The 16,351-nt window shown below is 47.8% G+C and overlaps 1 protein-coding gene across 3 annotated transcripts in view; it reads right to left on the minus strand.

Moving 5' to 3' along the window:
• Positions 1 to 15,595, minus strand: part of UNC5D (unc-5 netrin receptor D) — a 1,240,412-nt gene extending 1,224,817 nt beyond the window's left edge. For 2 of the 3 annotated variants that reach the window (XM_069213807.1, XM_069213805.1), the window contains exon 1: positions 15,348 to 15,585. In XM_069213807.1, coding sequence (XP_069069908.1) covers positions 15,348 to 15,438 — 91 coding nt within the window. In that variant the 5' untranslated portion in view covers positions 15,439 to 15,585. Of the gene's footprint in view, positions 1 to 15,347 lie in introns of all 3 variants that reach the window. The other variant, XM_069213806.1, reaches the window with a different exon arrangement.
• Positions 15,596 to 16,351: the final 756 nt, after the last annotated feature.

Genomic DNA, 16,351 nt, shown 5'->3' on the forward strand with positions numbered 1-16,351 from the left:
CATTCACTGGAATTCAAGCCAAGGATTATGCCCCACCACTTTTAATGGTCACCAGCCACCACTTCTGTGGGCCGGTGTTTTGGCTGTTTGTGGGCCTGTTTTATGGTCTGCTGGGCCAGTTTCCCTTGGAATGAAAACAAATATTTCCCACAGCAAGCTCAAATCCATTAAGCCTTCCATACCTTGCAAAACACATACACAGCGAGTCTTTACAAGTTAAAAACGGCCGTAAATATCAAACGTGGTCCCTTTTTTAGCTTTCCAATTCATTAATGAGGGCCACTTATATTTTGATACCCGGGACTATTTTCTCTCTTAGTCTGACCCTGAAAAAGTCCCATCTTCTGTTTGACTTAAACATAAATAATAACTAGATTGCTTCTAATCTCTTACTAGAACTGATGAATATTTTGCTATTACTGATTTCAATAAGTATTTCTCAGATTTGGAACAATCATTGATGGTATTTGTCTCCATTTAAAATTAAACAAAACCATGCTCTTTACATTTCAGGCCCATATGGCTATGGCAGGTTTCTGGAGAAGTGAAAATTACATTGACTTGCCCTCTGGTATCCTAGTCAGGATGTTACTAGCAATGGCATTATTTGACCATAAACAATGGCAACGTGTGTATGTGTTAATCTCTTTCTCTCTCACACACACACACACACATGCACACACAAACACACACACCTATATGTGCAGATGTGCTGGCTCGAAAGCAGTGACAGATAGCATATTAACAGTGAAATGCAATGCATTATCTGCCTGATTGTGTGGAGGGGCCATGACTATTGAGGCAAACACGCCGGAGTCCATGAGGCCACCACTCCTTCCACAGTGGCGACACATATCCTAACACCCTCTGTGCATCTGCATGTACGGCTTGTGGCATGTTGTAGTTTCAGCTGCAGAAGACATAAGCAAAGATTTTAAGCTTAACCCAAAGAGTTCGATCTATGCAATGAAAGCATATTTCACTGCAGAAGGCCTTGTTAGTACTGGCCCAGGAGTTTCCCTGTCAAACGATAATAGTACAGAATCTGCGAGGTAATAACCTGCGACTCCCACGGACAATTAGAACGTTACATGGCAATAAGGTGGAAATTGACCTTTTCAATGCAATAATGTATATGTCAATGGAAGGTTACCAAATTAATTGTTACCAGTAACATCTTTTATGGGGCCTAATTTATTTTTTACTGGCATGGATTAAATGTGTATATTGTTTTATTGTTTTATTGAACAATCACTTGCAGTAAAAAAAAAAAACTTTCATTTGTTGGCCTCATTAGTCCTGGAATAATTTAATCACTTTAGCACTTTAAGTATTGCATCAGTACTGTAATTACTGATTGCAACACAAAATACACAATGTGTAAAATGTATATTTGTTCTAATAATGCTATCTCTGGGTTTTGATGACGCACACAGACATTCACAGGAGCTCACACACACATACAAACACCTTCATATGCATTCGCACATATGTTCTGACAGGCACAAGCACACAAACCTATACACACAAATTCACATGCGCTCAAACGCACAAACACACTTGTGTGCTCAATAATTACCTTCTTTCGAGACCACGCATCGCTGGCCTGTGCCTTTGTGTCTCAACTGGAAAGGACAGAAATGCTCCGTGTCTGCCGGAGGCCGGAACTCTGCGGTGTCCATCTCTCTGAAACCGGCAACAGGGCCTGGCACTGCAGTTGACACCTTCCATTTACTCTGAGTTATGGCTCTGATCCCTTCTGCAGCACGCAGCAACCATTTGAGGCCCTGTATTGCCACGTAAAACAAATATCTTCCACTGGCTTCATAGCCACAGTCAGAAGTTACAGACTCCAGTAGGACTGTACCCTGGGTGTTGCTTTCTGCAGTGCTATACATAGCTAAAATACAATTGCGGCTGGCGCCGGGTCAAAGTGGTGGTGCAGGGGGGTTAACAAAGCAAAAAAAAAAAAAATACTAAAAAATAAACTTCGATCCCGCTGCATCGCCACACCGCCGCTCTTCAGGTCTCTACTCTGGGCAGGCACAGGCTCCCAGCCTGTCCCACGGCCAATCCTAACACTGCTCTCATGCTGCTTACAGCATAACAGCAGCATCCGGGTTGGCCTAAGCACCGTGGCTTTGTGCTCCCAAACAGACTGGGAGCCTGTGCCTTCTGTCTCCAACCCAGCAATGCAGCTCGGTTTGGAGAAAGCTCAGTGCGCATGTGTGTTTGGCCGTCCTGAGACTTTTAAAGTTTTGCAGCCGCTGCTGCTTGCACGGGGTCAACCCTCCTCCGCCACATCAGAGGATCTGCTGCTGCAAGAGTATGTTTTTATAAAACTCGATTAGTGGCTGGAATCTGCCAACTAAATGTCTGATACAAATAAAATGGGTGATTGGATGCTCAGCAATCGATCATCTGGCAGGACAGTTATTCAAATGAGTGAAGTCAATGGCAGTCAACGTCGTAGTCTCTGCCATACGGAGAATACTCACAAATGGTTTCCGAAGACGTTCTGATAATATCTGTGAATGATTACTTCCAGTTAAATGTGTTGTTTGAACTACTTAAAACAAGCTTGGGCCGTATAACCTACAGAGGCAATTTGATGGGTCCGGTGAGGTTCAAAGATCTGCCAAAAAAGTGCAACATTCTTTCCCAATTGAGACTAGGTTTATGAACACAAACAATTGCATCTCATCAGTAATCATTTTTGACAGAGAAGAACTGCACAAAATTGTGCATCCCAACCTGACTTTACTTCATTAGGGAAAATGAATAGGACATTATAAAACTTAGAAATAAGCACATAGATTTATAAAACTAGATAAAGCTGGTAAATAAATACAAATAAATTGTAGACAGGCGGCTGTACATGATAGGCTTCCATGCACTAAGTATTTCTGTGTGTGACATCATCAAACATGAGTCAGAAGCAGGAGTTGGCTAAGCTGTCGTTTTGCCCCTAATGTGGAAACCAACCCAATTATTGGTGGCTGGCACACCTACAATTTGAAGTTCTGCATCTCTGGATCCATGACGCAATACGGGAGGACTAGGGTCATGGAAGAGCCACACACGAATATTCTTTTTCCTCTGCCTCCCTCAAACTCCCTTCATCTTCAACTATGTTTTAAAGGTATTAGTGTCCTGTCACCCTCCCCCATCTCCCACTGGCCATCTCGTCTCCCTTCCCCGAATATGTGTGTGAACAAAAAGAAAAACAATAGCTGGCAATGTTCTACCCATTCCCAACTCACTTAACAACATATATCTCTAAAAAATATTACACAAACAATACTTGGCATCCTGTCGTTCTTCTCATCATCCCACCGTACTTCCATTCTTCCCCTATCCACAGGTCTCAGGTCAGTTTCCTCCACTCTCAATGAGAGTAAAGAAAGGTGCCATGCAAGCAGAGCCACTGTCAGCAAAGAGGCCAACCCCAGGCAGTCTGCACTGACCATGAGAAGGAAGGATAATGATATCTGGCGGGGCCTGTGTCCAATGAACCTGTTGAGATCACAGCGATATATATTATATATAGGAGGCTTGGTCATGTATCATGGTGACCTAGACAAATACTGGCTTCTGATACATACATGAACAATTTATGACAGTAGAATGAAATACACACATAAATTACAATCTTAAAACATTTAAAGAAATAGTCTTCAACAGTCCCAGATTGAGGCTCTTAATCGTGTATGAGTGCTCTAATGCTAACACACTGTTATTCGATGTACAGTTTCAAACTTTTTTCACACTTATTTAACATTTCAGGTACATGTTGACAATTGTTTCTGACAAACTGGTTTACTTGGATCCAGGCATTCATAATAGTCTAAGCTAATCCTAACTAGTCACTGTAAAGTAACTTTGGATAAAAGGCACAGGTAATACAAGTAAAACGTTTTTTGAAAGATGATTTTAAAAGAAAGTTATTTTTCAATAAAATAAAAAATGAAAAGAGTGAAGGTGTATGGCTTAATTGACATGTAGCTAGTTGATAATGGCTCCCAGCTGACGCATATATATAATCTGAATTATTTATTTTTATTTGGAATTTTAAAAAGCATTGGTAACCACCTGTAGCTGTTTACAACTAATATGGGGGTTGTGTACATAAAGTGTAGCATGGTTCAATATAGTACATATGCCGGAACCTGGTGGTGGAGATCCAGTGGGTCATCCAGCAGTGATGGACACCCTCCCACAAGAAGATAACCAGTTATCCAACATATCCCAACCATGATGACATAAGCCCAGGATGAAGATTCAAACTGAGGAGTCAAACTCTGTTTTAAGTGTCTGACTAGGCCTGCACGCAAGATAAATTTGGAGAGGGCAGTTTTGAGGAAGAGAAGACTATTCCTTTCGCATCTCTATAATTTACATTGCCCCCAACCCTCAACATTTTGTTGCGGAAGTTTTTGCAACAATAATCCATTAGTGAGTCTTAGAATGAAGATATCCCATGGTGAAGTGGTATTGATTGGTATTCTTAATGAGAGCTGTATAAGGCAACTGTAGATCAAGAGCAAAAGAGCATGCATGGTATGATGGTGTAGAGAATGATTCGATGTTGTGCGTATAAGGGGAAGGAGAAGAGCTGCCTCACGTTAGACGCTGACACTGAAGAATCCCTACTGGTGGCACATAAGTTCTTTAACGAGATATGCTTTAAGTTTAATTGTCATATTAAGGAGTGCAGGAGTGAACCTAATTTGTATGGAGAGGACTTGTTCCAGGCTATGGATTCATTCTTTGAGAAGGCTTGTTTCCTGCTCCATTCCTTTTGCTTGCATTTGGTTCAAGACTACTGATGTTAAGGCGTCTTATGTTTGCCTCCTTTGAGGCATAGTTTTTGTGCCAGGCAGTGTGGTATGCTGGTTGTTATCTTGTTTGTTTCGAATAAAGACTTGCATATTCTGGAGGCTTCAGCAGAACGCAAGTGCAGGCCTATCAGGTAGAGAGAGATGCAACTGAATTCCTTTAGTGGAGTAAGTGTATAGTCACAGATACCACATGTAGCTATTCAGTGGGAGTGATTGCCTGGGAGAGAGTGGCTAGATGTTGTGTGTGGCACAGAGAAAGTATCATTCTTGACTAGATGTTTACTAAATTTGAAAAAGCCACTAGAGATCATACCTTTGCCAGTAAGTCAAACTTGCATCACATACGTCCTGCGTGCAAGACTCATGGTCCTGCCAATTGATGAGTTTAGAGCAGCCTGGAGGAACAGACCAGCTGTCAACATGCACTGCAGATTCTGTAACTATAGAAGGGAACCTTTTATACATCTTCCTCGTTGATGTTCCGAATTTGTATCTGCACGTCGCACTTTACTGAAACCAATCTTCCGAAAAACCGGGACTTCCACAAACAAAGAAGCCCAAGCACTGGGTTTTAACACCAGCACTTTAACACAACTTGCCCTGTTCAGAAAATACATGGCACAAGACACCTGCCATGCTGCCTCGGCACAACACACCCATGAAGCTCAGTTGCTTCTTTGAGTCAGCAATAACAGTGTTTCTGCAGACGTCCTGCTTGCAGCACAAATACGCTGCGCCAACAGACACCAATCGGCCAATCTCCTGGCATCCCGCTGGTTCCGCTGAGGAGCATACTACAGCCATGGTCTTCCATCATCAACAAAGGTGTCCGTACAGACCACTTTCTTGCTGTAATCAGTGATGACATAATGGCTTGGTGATAGGCAAGCCATCTTCTCACGGCAATGCTACAGATATGCATGACTCGATACACAGCGTACTGATGCTCTGTGCCAATGGAAGCCTGGGAGAATGAGGGTTTATGGTGCAGAGAGCCATGGTCGGAGAAGCAACAGCTGCTTTTCCTTCATTGTCAATTGAACGATAATCGGTTTATGAACCAATGGAGTATGATAATTAAAGCCGATTCCACTGAGATCTGAACATATGATCAACGGATTCCAAGGAAAGTTCTGCAACAGGTGCATTGACCCAGCAAGTAACTTTACACAGAGTATATTAATCTAAAGTCTATCCTTTGAAACTACTTGCAAGAAAAAATATCAATAACTTCTTACACAGCGCATCATGTTCTTGAAGGGGTATTTAAACTTTGAGATGCAGAGCATCTGCTAAAACTTGGCAGCTGTCCCACATCCCTTCTTAGAGTGTACACCGTGGACACATTCTATAGGGTGGATATGACATCTGCCAATTTTTGGAGGATGTCCTAACTGCTAAGCACTAACTAACCCCCTTAGTTTGTTCTGGACTTGCAAAAAATACAGGAGGATTTGTTGCACTTTAAGTCTGTGGAACAGTGTGGAGGAACCTTCAGAGCGCAGGCCCACATGACTACATCAGAGGAGCCCACTCCGCAGGCAGAAGTGAGCCCAGTCCCTCTACTCTAAGTGGAAGAAACAGATTTACCGGTAACACCCACAGGCGAGATCACGCACCACGCAGCAGCAATTGTTTCAAGCAAAAGGAGACGTGATTCCCACACAAATTGTCTGATCTACAATAAAAAGATGTGCACAGTGCCTACAGGCTTTATATTTGAACAAAGAGATATTTTTTTTTACTTTTTCTACAAAAAAGCAGACTTTGAAAACAATGTCGGTACTATTTTATATAGTATGTAACTGTCATATTTAACCATTTCAAGAAATGTACATTTAAAGAGGTATGGAAAAAGAGAAGTAGGGAAATAAATTGAATTGGCTAGGGGGACGTTCTCTGGAGAGGTGCTGGTGCTGTATATATTACCCTGGTCTCCTGGTTGAATAATCAACAACTTAGCCGAGAGAACACGTTAGCTAATGCAAGACAGGCAGATCATCTGTTTCTGCAGCCACGTTAAAAAAGTAAGACTGTACATTATTGTTATGCTTGTACTATTACCACATCAGACTTATTAGTGGAATTTTAAAGTTGGCTTGAATTGCATGAAAAAAAAACCTTGCCATTGATTCCACAGCCTTGCCGAGGTAGCAACGCAAGCCTTTCTGAGAGGGGCTCTCAGACCACGAAACAATAACACAACCTATAGATTTGACCCGGCACAGCTAAAGGTTAAAATATCCATCACAATGTCAAACAAATGCGCATTACATTGGCACCAGCAAATGAGTACCCATGAGACTTCAAGCCGAAAGCCGGAACCACGGGTTAATTACAGGCCAAAGACACCTAGGGATGTTTTGTCCAGTGATTGTTTACATAGTCTGCCATTTTACCGTGGTGCTCACAACGGCCTACTTTTAGTGCGACGTACACGTCGCCCTTTTCAGATGTTTTGTGACCGCCAGTGCCGGGAGGGAACACAAGTGCACCAGCCCAGGGACGAAAATTCAATTTTATGTGGTGTCCTTCCCTTACCATTCCGAAACAGACGGTTGAGTCTGTTTAGGAAATTCGGAACATGACATAAAATTTGTAACAAAATTGCGAATTGGTCTTGAATTATTGTTGGGTGCCATCATGTATGAATGATGCCAACATTTCTTAAAATGAGTGCGCAGTAGGCAACGCTGTTATTAAAAATAAAGTATGGGTTTTTCATTCAATCTTGACTTCCGTTCAGGCACAGTTCTTTTTCCGGCAAGCGACAACAGCTAGAAATGAAGCCAGCGAAGCCATGTGAAAATGCGGCTGGCATTTTAACATTAGAAAGGATTTAGCAGCGCAGGGTGGAAAAAGGCGCAGGCACCCAAAGGGGCACCGGCTCTCATCTGCCAAGGTGAGCTCACACTGGTGTCCTTCCGAAGAAGATTAAACGAGGATCAATTGTAACTCCGAGATAATAAAATGTTTGAGCTGTCGTAAAAGCACTTTGGGATCCTGCCAAGGAAGCCAGGCGTGTACAAGTGCTGCATTATTAATAGGGAGCTAATAACCAGAGCTGATTTGGAGAGCCGTTCGTGTCAGCTTCAGGCCCAACGCACTTTCAACATCGAAGCACTTTGTTGATGTCGCGCGTGCCGCCGCCTCAGGGGTGTGGTATGTTCTAATGCTCTCAATGCTTGTGGCACTGAGGGTGGAACAGCTCCCCCAGCGGAGCTATGAAATGCATCGCTTTCCTGGGGAGGTGTTGCACAAGTGAACCATTACGAATTGGGCACAACGAACGAGAGGCTCGAGGCCTGGCTATGGGTTCAAGTCACCCGCATTCTACCATTGTGTGCCAAGAATTGAAAACGAAGCATACACATTTGGTATTAAAAGTGAAAGGTTTCTGCATGTTAAGATGTACCCCTTTTGTAATTTTAAAGAATTTATCTTATTTTCACTTGATGTCTGTTGCGTGATGTGGATGCCAGATATTTGCAGGGCTCGGCTCGTGCACAGGCTCTTAGAGCCCAGCCAGTCCCTTGCCTCGGCTCTGACCCGGTTCTCTCTGTCAATTTGTTGGTTCGCCCACCTCTACAATGAACCACATATCTTTGTCATGCTGCTCTGAAAAATAACATCTCGTTCTCAATATATGTTTCGAACATAAACTTACTATGAATTCATTGTAAAAATATAGAATCGTTTCCTGTAGAAAATAAGGCAAACGATTCCTGTTAGGGGAGCCACAACACGTGTGAATTGCATTAAATAGGTCTCCTACCCACTCAACTCACCGTGTGAAACGGAGTGCCTTGGGAAAGCTCCATCCATTGTCCGTTAGAAAGACTTCTGCGTGGAGTTTTAATCCTTGAGTCGTGTTAAAAAATGAAGTTTCAAGCACAATAGAAAACCATCTGTCCCAAAATGGCAAAGACAGGCTCGTATGTAACTAACGACATTTAATTCCCAGACGTGTGTGGCTTATTGCACAAATCACTGTCTGAAAAGGGAGTGAATGTGGAACAGCAATCCTCTGGACAAAGTGAATTCGTACACACCGAAGAAAAGAGGACTGATAAACACACACCTGGGCAATGTAAAATGACAGAAAGGCAGGGAATGAGGATCGGCAGACTCTTGGGTGAGGTGGACTAGTTTACTCCAAGGCCACAAATCACCCCTAAACACCCCCCTCCCACACATCACCCCCGGGTTCCACACACTGCCTTGCACAAGAGACACTATCACACACTTGGGGAACGTGTGCTGTATGCTTCTGGGATGTAGGGTATGGCACGCCCACATCCGGGCAATGTGGCCTGGCACATGCCTTAATGAATTATGATGACAAGTCACTGGAAAACAGCGCACACCTGGGCATGGTGTGCTTACAAACACAGGTAATATGGGGTGGTGCACCCGTGAACTAAATTGGGATGGCAATGCCTACCACAAAAAAATGGAAACTCTCAAAACTAAGGGGGGCTGATCATGTCTTGGAAAGACGGGACGGCACCGCATGTTGATAATGCCTTTCTAGCGCCAACATGTCGTCAGCGTCCCCAAATGTTCACTTCTCCCCCACAAGGCGAATGATGTTCCCCACGAAAATGTACCCGCTGCCTTTCAGCCACCAAATAGCAGGACAGAAACCACCACCATGCCAATCACCTGTAGCTTTCCGGGTCGGTGTCTGTGACGCCGCTCCAAAATTAGGCATCCAAATAAACACAACTAGAAAGGGAATCATCCGCACGGCACTCAGCCTGCCTCTAGTGGAGATGCCCAAGTACATGTATGCCATCGAATGTGGCTGTAACCCCCAGCGCCCCGATGCCTCGTTTCATGTTTAGAAGCGCATGCCTGCGGTATACAAAACACGGGCAAGAACACAATGCTTACAGGGGCGGATGCACAGGCTCGTAGTAACGATGAGGAATACTATTGTCGAGATAGCGAGGCTGGGGGCAAGGAGGCGCTGTAGTTCCTTGTGTCTAACAACACCTGCTGACCCCCTCTGGGATCCACAGACACATCCATTTATCTGCCGAGCAGGTGCCAGGGCCGCAACGTAGGGGATGAATACCACCGGGAGGAGGCGCTCCAAGGGAACCCTGAGAGCGGAGACAGCCCCAAGGGACCACACCACGATAGGGATAAATCACAGATCACGGTGTAGTCACGGGGGCTTTAAACTAGATTTGTTTTGTTGCAGCAGCATAGGCAGGTGCCTCAAGACGCTTCGTGCCAGGAGTGAGCACCTCATCCATTCCTGTTATTTTCTATGCATTCTGGGATTTGCGGTCCGGCATTCACAGAACTACATAAACCACAACGAAAAGTACCAAAGCAGGAGTAAATAAAGTACTCATATCTGTACTGAAAAAACATCAAAGCTCCACAGAGAATGCAAATTGTAGAATCAGAAGAATATGCATTTGTTTTGCTTATTACAACGCTAAGCATTTTCAACAGTTGTATTCATCGCTCCGTGAGCGTCATAGGGCACAGACAGAGATAAGCATATTTTTCATATAGCTCCCAATTTTAGATGTGTGACCTCTAGGCGCTAAAAAGACATGGCCCTTATAAAGTGCGGCGGATTAGGTATGCAGAATATAAAATAAGAGCATTAATATATCACATATAATTAGAGTTGTCGCCATGGTTCACATTCCGTAATGGTGTTTTTTTTTTTGTGTGTGTGGGGGGGGGGGGGGGGCGGGGACGTACAGGAGCTGCTGGCTGCGGGAAGAACATGCGAGACGTCTACGGCAAACTGGAATGAAGGGTCTGGGTGTGGAGTTTGGTACCCGAGGTCAGGGAGCTATGAAGTATAGTAAAGGAGCTATGAAATAAATAATAGTCTGTGATAATGTGGTGCTGCAGAAATCTAAGTAAAAGGGTCTTCGCGTGAGAACGGAGGGGGTCTCACGATCGATTCCTGAGACTGCAGAGGGCGTCTCTCACTGAACCCCAAGGTGTGGTTATGGCTAGGGGATACAACGGCCACATCTGGCTCTTATGGGGGTTCCGACTGCGCGAGCGGAGGTCAGAATGCTTATATGTGTGTATGGCTCAGGTCGCCCTATCCACGGTTCTTGATGAGGACTGGAAGGGCCGCCCTAGGGACCTTGGCGCCGACCCCACGGTTCTGGAATGCTCATGACTGGTTGGGGTGTCGGAGCTAGGGACGCTAGTCCGTGCGCCCTGATGCTGAAATTCGGCCGTTCGCAAAGGGCTTCTGGGCGCTGTGGGCTCGCTGGAACGTGCGGGCTCGGGTGTACGAGAGGTCATGTAATTGGATTGCCTGGGGGTATTATCCGAGGGGTGCAGTGAATGGTACCGGTGCTAGGGTTAATCAGACCGGTGGTGCAGGGCGCAGACCCTAGACTCTTAGTGGTTTGAGGGCAGGGTCTGGGCGTTGCTCTTAGGGACCTGCGCCGCGTGTGATGTTAGACAGTGACTCTACGGCGCCGGCATTGCTGTGGCCCTGCTCTCAGTACTGACCCCCAATGCTACTTCTGTGCTACGGAGGGTGCCACGTGTTATGTCCTCATGATGCCAAGGCTACGCTCCGGGTGCTGACCCTAAGAAACAACATGTGCAAACACTCAGGTCTTGGGCGCGGGTTCCAAAGAGCTTCAGGTGCACACAATGGGGTTCTGGGCGCTGACCCAAGAGAACAGTAGGTGCGCACACTGTAGGGGCGGTTTCCTGGGTGCTGACCATAAAGAACTGTCAGTGCACACACTGGGAGTTCCTGGGCACTGACCCTAAGGAGAAGTATGAGCGCACACTAGAGGGTCCAGGGCACTGACCCTAAAGAACTGTATGTGCACACACTGGGGTCTTGGGTGCCGACCTAAAAGACACACTGGGGCCCTGGTTGCCGACCCAAGGAACTGTAGGTGCACACACTGGGGTCCTGGGTGCCGACCCAAAGGAATTGTAGGTGCACACACTGGGGTCCTGGGTGCCGACCCTAAAGAACTGTAGGTGCACACACTGGGGTGCTGGGTGCCAACCCAAAAGACACACTGGGGTCCTGGGTGCCGACCCTAAAGAACTGTAGGTGCACACACTGGGGTCCTAGGTGCCGACCCTAAAGAACTGTAGGTGCACTCACTGGGGTGATGGGTGCCGACCCTAAGGAACTGTAGGTGCACACACTGGGGTCCTGGGTGCCGACCCTAAAGAAATGTAGGTGCACACAATGGGGTGTTGGGTGCCGACCTTAAAGAACTGTAGGTGCACACACTGGGGTGCTGGGTGCCGACCCAAAAGACAAACTGGGGTCCTGGGTACCGACCCTAAAGAAGTGTAGGTGCACACACTGGGGTGATGGGTGCCGACCCTAAGGAACTGTAGGTGCACACACTGGGGTCCTGGGCGTTGATGCAAATGTGCTGTAGGTGCACATGTGGGTTTGAGAGACTACGGCCCCAGACTTGGTCCTAGGAGATAACCTTGAGGAGCTGAAGGTGCACAAAGGCCTGAGGTGATGGACCTAGGGAGTTACTATTGCATGTAATGGGGACCTAAGTGTCGGCCCTTTCTTGCTACAGGTACATGAACTGGGTTCCTAGTCAGCTTTGGGTAAGCACAGAGATCGTGGGCACTGGCCATATACAGGTGCACACACTGGGCCTGAGACGACGATCGTGTGTCCCTATCGCTTCACACACTGGGGTCTCAGGTGCTGGCCGTAGGGTTGGTTCAACGGAAACACACTAGAGTCCTAGATGTTGACTATCAGGATATAGAGAGCAACACACTGGCGTCCTAGAGGCTGACCCAAAGGACCTATATAGAAAAACACTGGCATCCTAGAGGCTGACCCTAAGGACTTGTAGAGCAACACACTGGCGTCCTAGAGGCTGACCCAAAGGACCTATATAGAAAAACACTGGCATCCTAGAGGCTGACCCTAAGGACCTGTAGAGAAACACACTGGAGTCCTAGAGACTGGCCCTAAGGACCTGTAAAGAAACATACTGGGGTCTTAGAGGCTGACCCTAAGGACGTATAGAGAAACACAATGGAGTCCAGGAGGTTGACCCTAAGGACCTATTGAGAAACACCAGAGAGTCCTAGAGGCTGACCCTAAGGACTTATAGAGAAACACACGGGAGTCTTAGAGGCTGACTCCTCGGAGTTCTAAGGGCCCGCACTGGGCCCTAGGCTCTTACCCTAAGGAGCTACACGTGAACTTAACTCAGTCACCAGTGCAGAACTTTAGATGCTAAAGTGGGCCCCGTTCTGAAATAAGGTGCAATAGTGCACATAGCTGTTGACTCTAATGCGCTATAGTTGCTTGACTACGGTACTTGGCGTGGCCTTAGGGTGCCGGTGTTTCAGACACAATCCCCGACGGCACCCTCTCTATTTTAGAGATTCTCGGGTTGAGGTCAGAGTATTTGCACCAAAGATGCTAGCAGTCTGCTGGGCACTGCCCGCATCTCCCTATGGATACCCAGAAAGAGAGACGATCGAGGCCGGGTATCACTCTAGGGTGCCATGGGTACTCTATGCTGCACGGGGCGGTGCCACTCGTACTGGGGAGTACTTTCACGCAGTGACATTGGGCACATAACCTACACTGTTAGTGTTAGTGCGATTGTGATGCTACGGCGCTGCCTCTTGGTTCGTTGGCGCTGTCTCTAAAGTTCCTAGTCCGTGCCGAGACGCTGATCTCAGGGCGCTACAAACGCTGACACTGGGGTCCTGAGTACTGACCATAAGATGTAAGTGGTGTTCAGAGTAGAGTGCTGAGTATTGAAACCAGGAGGGCTTAGAAAGTGAAAAGGAAGCGCTTTGAAAAGCACTATGGATGTTCATGGGTGTGCAGCGAATGCTCAGATCTGCGAAACTGTCACTGATCATTTCAACCTAGGGTGCTCACCCAGAGGTCCTGGGATTTGTAAACGGAGGGAGGAGGGAGCTTATAATGGGGTGCAGGTGTGACTCAGCAAGGACAATAAGGCATTTGGTAGGGGGTTCCTACAGGGGCTTCTACAGGGTGGTTTGCGGAGGGTTGGTCTCTTGGGATACCCCGGGAGGTGGGGGCACTGTAAAGGGGGAGTGAATATTAGACTGCTACAGTATGGCACCCTTGAGTGTCTCTTGCGGCCACAGATGGATTGGGTTGCGGACCACTTAAAAGCACAAGAGGACTGAGGTACGAGCCTCTTGTCATGCTGAATGGGGTGAGCGCGAGAGGCTCCTTGATGCATATTAGTGAGAGGAGCTCTTAGGGTCATCGTGTGGTTGGCGTATTTCTGCATCGAAATCTCGGGGTGTTGCAGACGTATTTGTCTGAGGGAACCCACTAAGCTGCAGAAAGGTTTATCTATGTTATTCAGGTGCAGAAAGGGGTATTGATCAGAGGGTCTTCTGGGAGCTGCAAGAGAATTTAAGCTTGTCTCTTGGGTGCACTGTAGAAGGTTAGGGGGGATTGAGGGAGTCTTGGGTGCTGCTTGCAGTGTTTTTCAGGGAGTTTTTGCTGACGCAGGAGGGAGTGAGACGCTCTCGAGGGTGCTCTTGGGCGGTTGGAGCGTCTTGGGTGCTTTAGGGAGGACTGAGATGATCTCTTGATGCTGCGGGAGAATTTGAGAGTCGTCTCTTTGGTGATGGGTAGAGGGGCTCCTGAGTGCTTCAGAGGAGGTTAAGGTGTCTCGATGCTGTGGAGGAGTTTGAATGGTTCTCTTGATTTATATGGGTCAAGGGTGCAATAGGATGAGGTGAGGTGAAGTCTTAGGTGCTGTATTGGGTTCGTGGAGATCTGTGGCACTGGGAGGTTAACGGTGGTCTCTGGGGGGGGACACGCAGCTTGGAGTCAGCGTCTTGTGCTGCAGAAGAGTTGGGGTGTCGGGATCTCGAGCGAACTGAGGTTTGGGGTGATGGGCAGAGAGGGTTGTGTTTTTTTGAAGAGGCACAGAGGGGCAAAGAAAGAAGGGGTACACGTGGGTATCGGAAGTCGTGGAAACAGGTAGCACGATTGAAGGGACATTAAGAGCCATGGAGTGAAAGGTCACAGGAGTCCTGGAATTAAAGTAGACGGAGTGGCATGGGATGAAAAGCAGCGAGGGGCATGGAATGAAGGGGCATGGGGGCTCGTACGATGAAGGGGCATGCGGTGCAGACACATGACCGACAGGGTCACAGAGAGGCACTGTGTGAGGAGCACAGAAGGACTATGGACTGATGCACGTGCTACAGTAAAGTGCGGGTACAAGGTGATTAGAACCGTTTCGGGTGTGTGAATACGTATAGGAAGGCATGGCGCACAGGGTGGCATGCAATGAAGGGGCACAGAGGGGAATTTGGCAGCGATGACACAGGTGAGGAAGTGGTACGGGAGCACAGAAGGAATAGGGCTGTAGGGGCACAGAGAGCATACGCATATATCTGGACGCAGGCGAGCATGACATTTAGAGGCACTTGGGCTCCTCATCCCAGATAGGCAAGGGGTACTGAAGCATACCACTCCATCTCCACCCTATATCTTACCTCTGGCGGCGGCTGAGCTCAGGGCCAGCACTCCTAGTCCTAGAAATAGTCCCAGTGCCCCCGCAGGGCTCCCTCTCCAGCTCCGGTGCATCCCCGGCTGTGCGCCCCCCGAGGGGCTCCCCGGGGGCCCCAGTCACATCTCCCGCCGACGGGCTGCGGTCCTCCACGAGCTCCCCGGCTCCTCTCCTCCTTCGATGCCCGGCCGACAGCAGCTCGCGCCTCCTCCCGCGCGCAGACTGAAGTCTCTCTCAGCCTGGCAGCAGCCCAGCGCGAGCCCACCTCTCTAGGCCCGCCCACCCGTCCTACGTCAGCCTATTGGAACCGCCACGGGCGGGCCTAGGTGAACCGGATTGGCAAAGGTGGGGTGCAATAGACTGCTGGCTTGTAGGAGAATGAGAGGTGCAGCCCCAGCTCCGGGAGCGATGCTGGCAGCACCAGCCAGAGCGCCCACTACACCTGATGTGCCAACGGAGAAGCAGTGAAGCACCCGCCCTTCATCTCCACACAGTAGTAACTGCAGCACCACTGTCTGCTGTGCCAAAACACCACCTGCTACAGCAGCACCGGGACTGACCAGCTCCGCCCGTATCCGCTCATTTACTGCTCCAGGAACCCTGCTCTTGCGGCACCAAGCCAAGTACCAACCGCGCCCACCCGAAGACTACTGCACCGACCGTCATCTGCTACAATATCACCAGCCCCCGCTGACCAGTCTGCTCTTACTGCAACAACCCCAGCGTCTGATGGCGAACCCGCGGCACCTGCCGGTACCCTCTGACCAACCACACGAGTGACCGCTGCATAACCCGGCCACCTGTTCGGTCTCCTCTGATCAACAACTTCTGTACCTGCCACAGCACAGTTTCACCAACTAGCTGGCCAGCCCCATAGACTCGCTGAAGCAGCCCAGAAATCGGCAAACAAGAACCGAAGCGCCCGTTGCATTTGCACGGGCATCTATTGATTGTAGTCCACCACCAGCTGTAGCGCTTACTGCACCACGC

This window comes from Pleurodeles waltl, chromosome 11 (genome assembly GCF_031143425.1).
Source record: "Pleurodeles waltl isolate 20211129_DDA chromosome 11, aPleWal1.hap1.20221129, whole genome shotgun sequence".
In the NCBI taxonomy this organism is placed as follows: Eukaryota; Metazoa; Chordata; class Amphibia; order Caudata; family Salamandridae; genus Pleurodeles; species Pleurodeles waltl.